The following is a 12,989-nucleotide window of genomic DNA, read 5'->3' as shown; positions in this document are numbered from 1 at the left end:
GTGTGTGTCTCTCTCTCTCTGTGTCTCTCTCTCTCTGTCTCTCTCTCTTTATGTGTCTCTCTCTCCCTCTCGTTTTTGTAAAGAGCTGTTGTAATTTTGTAAGGAGCCTCTGTACTCACCCTTTCCATTTTGAGGTGTGTGTGTCTGATCCACTCCCTCCCACCATCCCCTTGTCTCTGATTGTGACTTGATTGACATCTCTTCTCCTCCTCTATTCCCCACCGGAGGGCCCTCATTGTCAACGAGCCTTTTAGCACCTTTGTCCCTAACGCAGCCCCCCCCGGCCCCTTAACTCCCTCCCCCGCCCCTTCAAACTCCCCTACCCAGAGGTGCCAGATGAGCCCCCTTGTCTGTGACAAAAGGGGCCGTGCGTGTGTGTGTCGAGTCTTAGACAGTCCCCAACTCCATCAAGGACCCTGACAGCCTCCACTTGCCAAAAACCCTGCAGAAACCCCCATGTAAAAAGGACTGTTGAGTGTAGTAATCTGAGTGTTTGGAGAGGTTGAAAGGTGCGGCACGGGCTGTTAAGGGTGTAAAGAGGTGGAAGGGTTCAGCAGTCCTGTGGTGCCCCAGAAGAGAGAGAGAACTGAGATTTAAAGTCCCATCCTTCACGCAGCGTCACCACTGGGACCCGTGCGAGTGACAGGATTTTAAAAGGACTCCAATCTCCTCCACTTGTTTACACATTAGCAAGATGGAAGGTTTTCTCAGCGTCTCAGACATTTCTGTTGTCGACACTTTAACACCGGGGCCGTTCTTATCACATTTGACCCCTAGGGCCTCACACTGAACATAGTAAGGCTTCTTACTCAGGAAGACTTCACAAAGTGAAATAGGAGAATTTAGACAATTCTGGATTTCGGGGAGGGGTCTGTGTTTACCAGTTGAACATAACCATGCAAACATCTTTTATATAATGCTAACTTCTTATTCATAATTCTAATTCATAAAAGCCTAATGGCAGCTGTTTTTACTCTCTCTGTCATAGAATTGAAACTATTCCAAGCTTGTCAACTCATCATACTGCTGCCCAGAGAATATTCTCTGAGTCTCATTTTCCTCATCATGATAAGAAAGTCAGTGTTGATTAACTACAAGGTTACAAGTTAGTGTAGCCAGCTCCCTTGCAGCGCAGGCTCTAGGTAGATATGGTATTTAGCCATCTCTACGGATGCCGTTTGGCAAGTTAGTGTAGCCAGCTCCCTTGCAGCGCAGGCTCTAGGTAGATATGGTATTTAGCCATCTCTACGGATGCCGTTTGGCAAGTTAGTGTAGCCAGCTCCCTTGCAGCGCAGGCTCTAGGTAGATATGGTATTTAGCCATCTCTACGGATGCCATTTGGCAAGTTAGTGTAGCCAGCTCCCTTGCAGCGCAGGCTCTAGGTAGATATGGTATTTAGCCATCTCTACGGATGCCGTTTGGCAAGTTAGTGTAGCCAGCTCCCTTGCAGCGCAGGCTCTAGGTAGATATGGTATTTAGCCATCTCTACGGATGCCATTTGGCAAGTTAGTGTAGCCAGCTCCCTTGCAGCGCAGGCTCTAGGTAGATATGGTATTTAGCCATCTCTACGGATGCCATTTGGCAAGTTAGTGTAGCCAGCTCCCTTGCAGCGCAGGCTCTAGGTAGATATGGTATTTAGCCATCTCTACGGATGCCGTTTGGCAAGTTAGTGTAGCCAGCTCCCTTGCAGCGCAGGCTCTAGGTAGATATGGTATTTAGCCATCTCTACGGATGCCGTTTGGCCTATGTAACGGCATCCCTCTTTTAAGTTGATGTACTGGAGTAACGGATCATCTCATATAGAATCCATCTCTCACACCTACACACACACACACACACAGTGGAAGTACTGGAGTAAAATGTCACCTCAAAGAGCCCTCGTCATATACACACACACACACACCTACCTTGTCTGCCAGTCAGTTTCCTTGTGGGAGCTGGAGATTAGCATGCAAATCTGCAAAGACCTAGTTACTCTTCTGACCTTTCAACCTTTCTCTCTGTCTCTTCCTCTCTCTCTCTTTCCCTCCCCACCCCTCTCTCTCACACACACACACACACACACGGCTTCTCACACACACACGGCTTCTCACACACACACTCATCCACTGCGTCGCGTTCCTCCAACAACTTCTAATGAGGTGATGACCAGCCACTTGTTATAATTGCTTCCGACTCCGTTTAATTTTCCAAGCTTATTAATCATATGTAGAAGTTATTTAAAATTGCATAAATTAATCTTCGATTAAAAAGCCTATCAAAGAACTCCAAACAATTAAAGAGTACGGTAGAATTTCCCCTGGGATTTGTGGCAGTTTTATTTGAACGGCCCATTCAGGTGATTATCCCACTTTGATGCTCTGAGACTGTGATTAATGTAGTGGTACTTTTTAAATGAGTTTTCTCCCTCTATCCTCCACGCGGCTCGTTGGAAAGGTAAAGCTGTAGCACCTGAAATGACCTAACTAAAGAGTATTTATTCCATTTGACTCTTAATAACGTCCTCCTGGTTTTCGGCTTAATTCTGGTGGCAGGTGTTTTAATTAATGGCGGATCGCGTGGCCCTGTGTGTGTGTGTGTGTGTGTGTGTGTGTGTGTGTGTGTGTGTGTGTGTGTGTGTGTGTGGAACATTTATAAAAGCTTTATTGTCCACGCATTGTGGAGATTTGGCTGGCCTTGAAAAAACATGGTGTGCGTGTGTTAATTTTAGCCTGAATTATGACACCATCTCAACTGGGATTCCAATAATAACTTTGTCCGAGTTAGTGGGTTTTCTCCATGTCTGTCTTTAAGCTGGGTGTGTGTGCGTACGTCTGTGTGTATCTGTCGATGAGGTATTAAAAAGGCAGAAGCCAAGCCCCTCCCCCTTCATTCAGGTCAGATTCCATCAGACGTGGCCAGTCTGTTAGGGTCGAGAGCAGAGAGCAGGAGCTGGATATTAAAGACATTACTCTGGACTCTATCTCTCCCTCCCTTTACTCCCTCCATCTCCCCCCTCTCTCTCTCTGTACAGGCACAGCAATGATTGATGAGATGGGTACCCAGAACATTGGGGCATCCAAGAGCATCCACTCCAGCTCTCTCTCTCTCACACACACTGATATGAGAGTAATTAACCTCAGTCTATCTTAGCCCCAGCTGCCCATTAGAAGGACACCAGGATTGATGGGGCTCTCCTAGTCCCTCAGACTCACTGGACACAGGACTGGACCGGCCCCGTCTGGACTGGACCGGCCCCGTCTGGACTGGACCGGCCCCGTCTGGACTGGACCTGAGCGGAACGGACCCGTCAGACTGGACTGCCAGTTATGTCCTTACGGGTCTTAAGGGTCTAACTTGAGATAAGGTTGCAGAACATTGCCTTTTAAACGTAAAATATCTGACAGAATCCAAACCTATTGAAATATAGTATTTCTACAAACTACACTTACATTACTGTATATTACACCTCAACACCATCAAGTCCTTGTTCCAATGGTACCTTCTGTAGTCTATCCTCCATTCATGTTTTATTTGGCTAAATTCATTGTCCCCCACAATGTCCCTGGTCCTTATATCCCCTGTTCTCGGCCAGATTGGACTCTTGTTAACACTGCTGTGTTTGTTAGTGCCTGTTAGTGAAGGTCCTGTGTCAGGGAAACCAGGGGTGACAAGTCCATTTAAAGAGCGATGGCTTTGGTCGTTGATCTAATTGTCCCTCTACTCGACACACCAAATAAATGTAGCGGTCAGTCACCGTTGGCCCGTCTCCGTGACAACCCCCACCACTTTCACCCTTGACCCCTGTATGAACCGGCGGAGGTCATCACTGACACAAGGCTCTCCAGATGAGGTTGTATCAGTGCATGGTGCTCTTGTCACTGATGTGTCACATGTCATGTGACCTCTGTCACCATCTCCACAGTGCTAGTTGGACTCTATATGGCTAGGATTATATGCATTTGTTGTTTGTATGGTTTGAGCATTGGTTGAATGATTATGGGAAGCCTTGTGCTGGAGTCTTGGTGTAGCAGTTATTGTCCTGACTGAATGTGTCTCTCTGGTGACACCATAGTGCCACCCTGAACCTCAACACGTTGGCCCCTCAGGGGTGCGTGCTTAGTCCCCTCCTGTACTCCCTGTTCACCCACGAATGTATATGGCCTCTCACGACTCCCAACATCATCATTAAGTTTGCAAATGGAACGACGGTGGTAGGCCTGATCGACGACAACGATGAGACAGCCTATAGGGAGGAGGTCAGACCCCTGGCAGTGTGTTGCCAGGACAACAACCTCTCCCTCAACGTCAGCAAGACAAAGGAGCTGATTGTGGACTACAGGAAATGGAGGGCCGAGCACGCCCCCATCCACATCGACGGGGCTGCAGGGGTGCGGGTCGAGAGCTGCAAGTTCCTCGGTGTCCACATCGCTAAGGATCATGGTCCACACACACCAACAGTCATGAAGAGGGCACAACAATGCCTCTTCCCCCTCAGGAGGCTGAAATGTTTGGCATGGGCCCTCAGATCCTCAAAAGTTCTACAGCTGCACCATTGAGAGCATCTTGACTGGCTGCATCACCACTTGGTATGGCATCTGGGGCGGCAGGGTAGCCTAGTGGTTAGAGCGTTGGACTAGTAACCGGAAGGTTGCAAGTTCAAACCCCCGAGCTGACAAGGTACAAATCTGTCGTTCTGCCCCTGAACAGGCAGTTTTTATTTTTATTTTACCTTTATTTAACTAGGCAAGTCAGTTAAGAACAAATTCTTATTTTCAATGACGGCCTAGGAACAGTGGGTTAACTGCCTGTTCAGGGCAGAATGACAGATTTGTACCTTGTCAGGTTAACCCGCTGTTCCTAGGCCGTCATTGAAAATAAGAATTTATTCTTAACTGACTTGCCTAGTTAAATAAAAGTAAAATAAAAATAAAAACTGCCTGTTCAGGGGCAGAACGACAGATTTGTACCTTGTCAGTTCGGGGGTTTGAACTTGCAACCTTCCGGTTACTAGTCCAACGCTCTAAATATTATTATTATTATTTATTTTTAAATCTGCTTGGCATCTGACCGCAAGGCACTACAGAGGGTAGTGTGTACGGCTCAGTACATCACTGCGATCGAGCTCCCTGCCATCCAGGACCTGTATACCTGGTGGTGTCAGAGGAAGGCCATAAAAATTGTCAAAGACTCCATCCACTCCTTGTTATTAAGTATGTATACTGACCAAAAATATAAACGCAACAATTTCAAAAATGTTACTGAGTTTACAGTTCATAGAAGGAAATCAGTCAATTCAAATAAATTCATTAGTCCCTCATCTATGGATTTCACATGACTGGGAATACAGATATGCATCTGTTCATCACAGATAACTTAAAAAGGTAGGGGCGTGGATCAGAAAACCAGTCGGTATCTGGTGTGAACACCATTTGCCTCATGCAGCGTGACACATCTCCTTCACATAGAGTTGATCAGGCTGTTGGTTGTGGCCTGTGGAATGTTGTCCCACTCCTCTTCAATGGCTGTGTGAAGCTGCTGGATATTGGTGGGAACTGGAACACACTGTCATACACATCAATCCATCCCGAATATGCTCAATTGGTGTCACATCTGGTGAGTATGCAGGCCATGGAAGAACTGGGTCATTTTCAGCTTCCTGGAATTGTGTACAGTTCCTTGTGAATGGAGTCATGCATGATTATGCTGAAACATGAGGTGATGGCGGCAGATGAATGGCACGGCAATGGGCTTCAGGGTCACGGTATCTCTGTGTATTCAAATTGTTATCGATAAAATGCAATTGTGTTCGTTGTCCGTAGCTTATGCCTACCCGATACCATAACCCCACCCCCACCATGGGGCACTCTGTTCACAACGTTGACATCAGCAATCCTCTCGTCGACATGACGCCATAAACGTGGTCTGCGATTGAGGCTGGTAGGACGTACTGCCAAATGTTCAAAAACGATTTTGGAGGCGGCTTATGGTAGAGAAATTAACATTCAATTCTCTGGGAACAGCTCTGGTGGACGCTCCTGCTCGTCAATTCTGAATGTCCTTGAAAATAATTTAATCAAAAATCCTAAAGGAGATCGGAACTGATCTCCTTTCTAAGAGGAAAAGAAATAGATTTATTTTAAGTTCAGGGGGTTTTTATTGACCAATGTGGTAATTTTTCCAGATGTTCTGAGAGATTGGCTGTTCCATTGGTCGTGACCTATGTACAGTATACTCTAATCACTGGATCCATACCTGAGACACTATTAATCTCTCTCCATCTCTCTACCTTCTCTGTCTGCAGGACCATGCCTTCATCCTGCTCTACGACGATGGCAATGCGGAGGTGGTGTCCATGTGGGTGTGTCGCTGCCTAGAGGAGCGGAGAGCCCAGGCTCAGGGACAGATGTGACCCCCGTAAACACAGGAGATCACAGAGAAGTTAAGTGGTCGAGGGTATCATGTAGGGCCAGGATGACACCAGTATCTCTATACTCGTTAATATCGTGGCAAAGAAACAAAACACCAAGCGATTTTAACTTCGTTAGGAAAACAGTCCTGATGTTGGAAACAAAACATCATTATGATGTCATCCAGAGTCACATGTATTTATTTTCTATCTATAGCTCACAATATTTTACATACAGCAGGTGTTTAAAGGACTGAAAGAGTTTGGTCTGCTTTGTGTTTTCATTTTTGCCATAGAAACAATATTGAGATACTGGTATGGTCCCGGCCCTAATATCATGCCCCAATCTCTCTGGACTTTCACCATTCGTGAACCCCAGGAGTGGACAGTAAATATCAAAGACACGGTTTCTAAAACGTATTGAAGACGTCCATGGTGTAAAGAGGCCGTTTGTACGTCCAACGTCAGTAAGCCAAGAGGATACTGGATCTTTACAACTGAACGTTCGTTGCAAGTGGAACTTTGTTATCTGGGCCCTTGGCGTGTTGACTGATGTCTTGATGGTGTATGCTGGCGACTCTTACACTCCAAACCTGGCCGTGTGTTGACTGATGTCTTGATGGTGTATCCTGGCGACTCTTACACTCCAAACCTGGCCGTGTGTTGACGCTGCTTTATCAATGAATTTACAAGTGAGTGGGGCTTATTCCGTGACTGTTTGCCTACTGAGTTATTTCTAACTCAGAGAGACTTTAGACAGAATGTCAGAGTAAGTGATCAACGATGAGATGGGGCTTGAAAACCCAAATGGCTTTACAATAACAAAGAAGTGCTATTTTCCAGGATGACGCTCGGACAACCTGTTACGCTTTATTGTTGGCAGCTTTCTAGTGGAGGTGTGGCGGTGTGTACGGCAGTAACCCCTGTGTGTGTACGGCAGTAACCCATGTGTATGTTACCCATGTGTGTGTACGGCAGTAACCCATGTGTGTGTACGGCAGTAACCCATGTGTGTGTACGGCAGTAACCCATGTGTGTGTACGGCAGTAACCCCTGTGTGTGTACGGCAGTAACCCCTGTGTGTGTACGGCAGTAACCCCTGTGTGTGTACGGCAGTAACCCCTGTGTGTGTACGGCAGTAACCCCTGTGTGTGTACGGCAGTAACCCCTGTGTGTGTACGGCAGTAACCCATGTGTGTACGGCAGTAACCCCTGTGTGTGTACGGCAGTAACCCATGTGTGTGTACGGCAGTAACCCCTGTGTGTGTACGGCAGTATCCCATGTGTGTGTACGGCAGTAACCCCTGTGTGTGTACGGCAGAAACCCCTGTGTGTGTACGGCAGTAACCCCTGTGTGTGTACGGCAGTAACCCCTGTGTGTACGGCAGTAACCCCTGTGTGTACGGCAGTAACCCCTGTGTGTGTACGGCAGTAATCCATGTGTGTGTACGGCAGTAACCCATGTGTATGTTACCCATGTGTGTGTACGGCAGTAACCCCTGTGTGTGTACAGCAGTAACCCCTGTGTGTGTACGGCAGTAACCCATGTGTGTGTACGGCAGTAACCCCTGTGTGTGTACGGCAGTAACCCATGTGTGTGTACGGCAGTAACCCATGTGTGTGTACGGCAGTAACCCCTGTGTGTGTACGGCAGTAACCCATGTGTATGTTACCCATGTGTGTGTACGGCAGTAACCCCTGTGTGTACGGCAGTATCCCATGTGTGTGTACGGCAGTAACCCATGTGTGTGTACGGCAGTAACCCATGTGTGTGTACGGCAGTAACCCATGTGTGTGCCTAATGTTTTTACAATGACGTTTCTGTGACATTACTTTACCTCATCGAGATACATATATATATATATATATATATATATATATATATATATATACGAAAATATGTGGACACCACTTCAAATTAGTGGAATTGGCTATTTCAGCCACACTCGTTGCAGACGGGTGTAGAAAATCGAGCACACAGCCATGCACTCTCCATAGACAAACATTGGCAATAGAATGGCTTTACAGAAGAGCTTAGTGAATTTCAAAGTGGCACCGTCACAGGATGCCACCTTTCCAACAAGTCAGTTCGTAAAATTTCTGCCCTGCTAGAGCTGCCCTGATCAACTGTGAGTGCTGTTATTGTGAAGTGGAAACGTCTAGGAGCAACAACAGCTCAGCGGCAAAGTGGTAGGCAATGCAAGTTCACAAAATGGGACCGGCAAGTGCTGAAGCGCGTAGTGTAAAGATTGTCTGTCCTCAGTTGCAACACTCCCTACCGAGTTCCAAACTAACTCTGGAAGCAACGTCAGCACAATAACTGTTTGTCGCGAACTTCATGAAATTGGTTTCCATGGCCAAGCAGCCTTACACAAGCGTTGGCTGGAGTGGTGTAAAGCTCGCCGCCATTGGACTCTGGAGCAATGGAAACGCGTTCTCTGGAGTGATGAATCACACTTCACCATCTGGAAGTCCGACAGACAAATCTGGGTTTGGCAGATGCCAGGAGAACGCTACCTGCCCCAATGCATAGTGTCAACTGTAAAGTTTGGTGGAGGAATAATGGTCTTGGGCTGTTTTTCATAGTTTGGCCCCTTAGTTCCAGTGAAGGGAAATCTTAACGCTACAGAATACAATGACATTCTAGACGATTCTGTACTTCCAACTTTGTGGCAACAGTTTGGGGAAGGGCCTTTCCTGTTTCAACATGACAATGTCCCGTGCACAAAGCGAGGTCCATACAGAAATGGTTTGTCGAGATCGATGTGGAAGAACTTGACTGGCCTGCACAAAGCCCTGACCTCAACCTCATCGAACACCTTTGGGATAAATTGGAACACCGGCTGCGAGCCAGGCCTAAATCGCCCAATGTCATTGCCTAACCTCACTAATGCTCTTGTGGCTGAATGGAAGCAAGTCCCCACAGCAATGTTCCAACATCGAGTGGAAAGCCTTCCCAGAAGAGTGTAGGCTGTTATAGCAGCAAAAGGGTGACGAACTCCATATTAATGGCCTTGATTTTGGAATGAGATGTTCGACAAGCAGGTGTCCACATCCTTTTGGTCGTGTCGTGTATAATGGCCTCAGTAGTAGTAGTAGTGATACAGGGCGACCATTTTGCTCACATATGCATCTAAATATTTTGCTGTGTGAAAATCATCTAGATAATTGTTGCAATGATTGCTTCACTGTACCGCAGCTCCTAAGTGCCATGGAGAATACACTGAGTGCAGATTCATGACAGTCATGCTTGCACCATTACTACAAAGAAAATAGCTTGTTACGTCAAATATTTTTTATTGTGCTCTTAAATTTCTTTGTGTGCTGCTAAATTTTTCAACTTAGGTGCACACGTGCTCCTTGTAAAAATTTTAAAAAAGGTTAGCGTAGAGCCCTGTAGTAGTAGTAGCAGTAGTAGCAGTAGTAGTAGTAGTAGTAGCAGTAGTAGTAGTAGTAGAAGCATTGCTTGGGGATCCTACCCTTTACCAGGCCACATTGTGGGGACTCTTCAACCACTCAGTGCCATGGAGTTCTACTCTTCTATTCTTCCAAACCTGTTAATTAATGATGCAACACAAACAAACTTCACAACAACTTTGAGAAAAGTCTTAAAGTACTTTCCATTTGTTATTTATGTTAATTTGGAGACGAGCACCAGATTTATGGTTGATGATTCCATTAACTCACCACCTGTATAACCATATTTATATTATTATTCAAATATACTCCTTCACGTTGACTTCATTTGATTGTCCTTGACGTGGAACTGACAGCATTTTAACTACTTTGCAGATATGAAACTACCATATCAGTAAAAAATATACAATTCCCAGTTTATGCTACAAAACCAACTTGTCAGAGGTTTTAAAAATAGGTTATATTTGACAAGAACATCCATGACGTACAGTAAGGCATTGTTGTCAGAATAAATGGATATAGTTCAATGTATGATTAATATAGTCCCAAAAAATTGCTATCAGGTTGTAAATTGCAGCTGGCCTGGTACACTGCAGCCTCCACCCAATTCGGGATGCTTGGTTTGTTTCAATGACTCAATCTTTTTTGGACAAAAACAGCTGGGAATGTCAATATATTCAAACTAGCAAGTGCAGTGATCACAAGTCAGTCATAATGTGGCTAATAGGCTAGCGTATCTATTTAGCAAGGTAAAAACACTGAGCCAAACGTTAGCTAGCTAGCTTCTGGGAAGTATTGGGAGGAGGTCGGAGTCATTGGGTGAGTGAGTGACTTTTTCCCCTCCGTTTTTTGGTGGCTACAGCTAAGAGATGCAGGTGTCGTTTGGTTAGCTAGCAAGCAAGAAATGTGAATAGCTTTGCTAGCTAGCTATGCTGACTGTTATTCAGTTAGCATATATCTTGCATTCGTAAATTAATTCTGGCTATCCACTCCGCCAGGGCGCAGAACCACTGACGAGTTTACGACGCGCAACACCCGCTGAATATGACCGTGTCAGTAAACGTAAGAAAAAAACGTAATTCAATTGTTGCCAGCAGCACAGTTAGTCACTAACTCTCTAGATAAAATGAAAACAGCCTAACCAGCTTTGCTAGGGTGCGTAAAATGGTCAGAGTGAGATGTTCTCTCATTTGTATCGAAGTAGCTAGCCAACTTTAGGCAGAGATGGCTTAGGTGCTTGACTGCTGTTGAGGGACGCTGGGATCAACGCTCCTCCGCGGACAGAGCGCACACTGCACTTAACGCTCGGTGAGAGAAACGCGCGGAATGTACAGACAATCTGACAACGCTCCAAATGTATGAATACAGAGTGTACTAACACACGGGAAGCAATTTACAAACGCACCCTTAGTTGTCAATCAAATGTATTTGGCATCAATCAAATGGACAGGCAGGCAAATTCCCATTCCGTTGTCAAAAACTAGGTTGGGACAAGCATGCATTGGCAGACAGGCTGCAGAACAGTGAGCAGGCTACTATTCCCTTTTGTTTATCAGTGCAATTATGACTGCCAACTAGCTGAAATAATTTGAGAGGGTTTATCTAATGTTCTCTCGTTAGATTTTAGCTCATCTCGCTCTGGCTAGCATTAGTTGTTGATCTTGTTGTGCATAACTACGATAGAGAGACTACCTTTTCATGGTTGTTTGATCAATGACTGGAAAGTTCCCACATGTAAGAAGACTGCTGTGGTATTCACACACATTTATTTGCAGAAATAAGTTCAGGTGTATTTTGTGGCTTTTGGAGAATGCGTTCTAATGAGCTAAAGTCGCGCTGTTGCTACTGCCTGTAAACACACAGTCCAGTTCAAAGTAAATGATGGCAGGGCCCTGTGACAAATTGCTTATTTGCATAAAGGCCTACTGTAGCTCTGATTGGCGCACCCAGTCTGTGTGGACTCCGGTCCTGGACGAGACAGATGTTTTTAATAGGTTTTATTTACTGCAGTGTCTACTCATTGTCCAAACACACAGACGCTTTTCCACTCTATATTGCTATAGAATTTTCACAAATGCCTTACTCTACGTCATTTCAAAACATTCTATACAAATGTGAAAAGGACCATATCTAAGTGCTCGTTTGTCAGAAAATGTAAAAATATATATATATAAAATATGTAATTGTTCCTGGGGGTGTATATAAACAGGACTTTAAGATTTCATGTTGCTAAAATGCTGTCAGTTCCACTTTAATGCCTAGGTTGCTTGGTGCAGACGGTATTGCATTTTCTTAATGAATATTTCAATAGAGAAACCTGGACCAGTTGTGTGTGTGTGTGTGTGTGTACTATACGAGTTGCCTGAAGTATGGGTTAACAGTAACAGTGGGAGGGGATTATATTTAAAGAGAAATCAGTTAAAGGAGTCATTCACAGTTCAGCACAATCAGCTTTTACTCCTGTTTTATTTGACATGGTACACTGGAAACATTTGCTTCACTTTGTTCTCCAAATGATTCCCATCAATGAGAGGTGGATGGTTCTGTATTGCGTCTCAGAAAAAGGAGTGTTGATTTAGAACCCGTTCTGTCTTTTAGATTGGATTTAGATTACATGGACAGTCTCCAGTGCTTTAATGGATGGTTCTGTATTAAGCGTCTCAGAAAAGGAGTGCTGATTTAGAACCCGTTCTGTCTTTTAGATCCCAACGGTAAGATTACATGGACTTCCCAACGGTAAGATTACATGGACTGGGGGAGATCCCAACGGTAAGATTACATGGACTGGGGGAGATCTAAGATTACATGGACTGGGGGAGATCCCAACGGTAAGATTACATGGACTGGGGGAGATCCCAACGGTAAGATTACATGGACTGGGGGGAGATCGGTAAGATTACATGGACTGGGGGAGATCCCAAGTAAGATTACATGGACTGGGGGGAGATCCCAACGGTAAGATTACATGGACTGGGGGGGAGATCCCAACGGTAAGATTACATGGACTGGGGGGGAGATCCCAACGGTAAGATTACATGGACTGGGGGGGAGATCCCAACGGTAAGATTACATGGACTGGGGGGGGAGATCCCAACGGTAAGATTACATGGACTGGGGGGGCCTGATCCCAGATCAGCACTCCTCTACTCTGAGACGCTTGACACATACGGACCCAGAATGTTTT

At 45.5% G+C, this 12,989-nt stretch overlaps 1 protein-coding gene across 1 annotated transcript in view; it reads left to right on the top strand.

Annotated features, from left to right (window-relative positions):
- Positions 1-12,334, top strand: part of LOC115126337 (dual specificity mitogen-activated protein kinase kinase 5-like) — a 112,918-nt gene extending 100,584 nt beyond the window's left edge. The window contains exon 15 of the mRNA XM_065011189.1: positions 6,284-12,334. Within this exon, the coding sequence (XP_064867261.1) occupies positions 6,284-6,391 (108 nt within the window). The 3' untranslated portion in view covers positions 6,392-12,334. The remainder of the gene's footprint in view (positions 1-6,283) is intronic.
- Positions 12,335-12,989: the final 655 nt, after the last annotated feature.

This window comes from Oncorhynchus nerka, linkage group LG27, assembly GCF_034236695.1.
Source record: "Oncorhynchus nerka isolate Pitt River linkage group LG27, Oner_Uvic_2.0, whole genome shotgun sequence".
NCBI lineage: Eukaryota > Metazoa > Chordata > Actinopteri > Salmoniformes > Salmonidae > Oncorhynchus > Oncorhynchus nerka.
The sequence above is the reverse complement of the archived record's forward strand: the minus strand, read 5'-3'. Positions and strand labels throughout refer to the sequence as shown.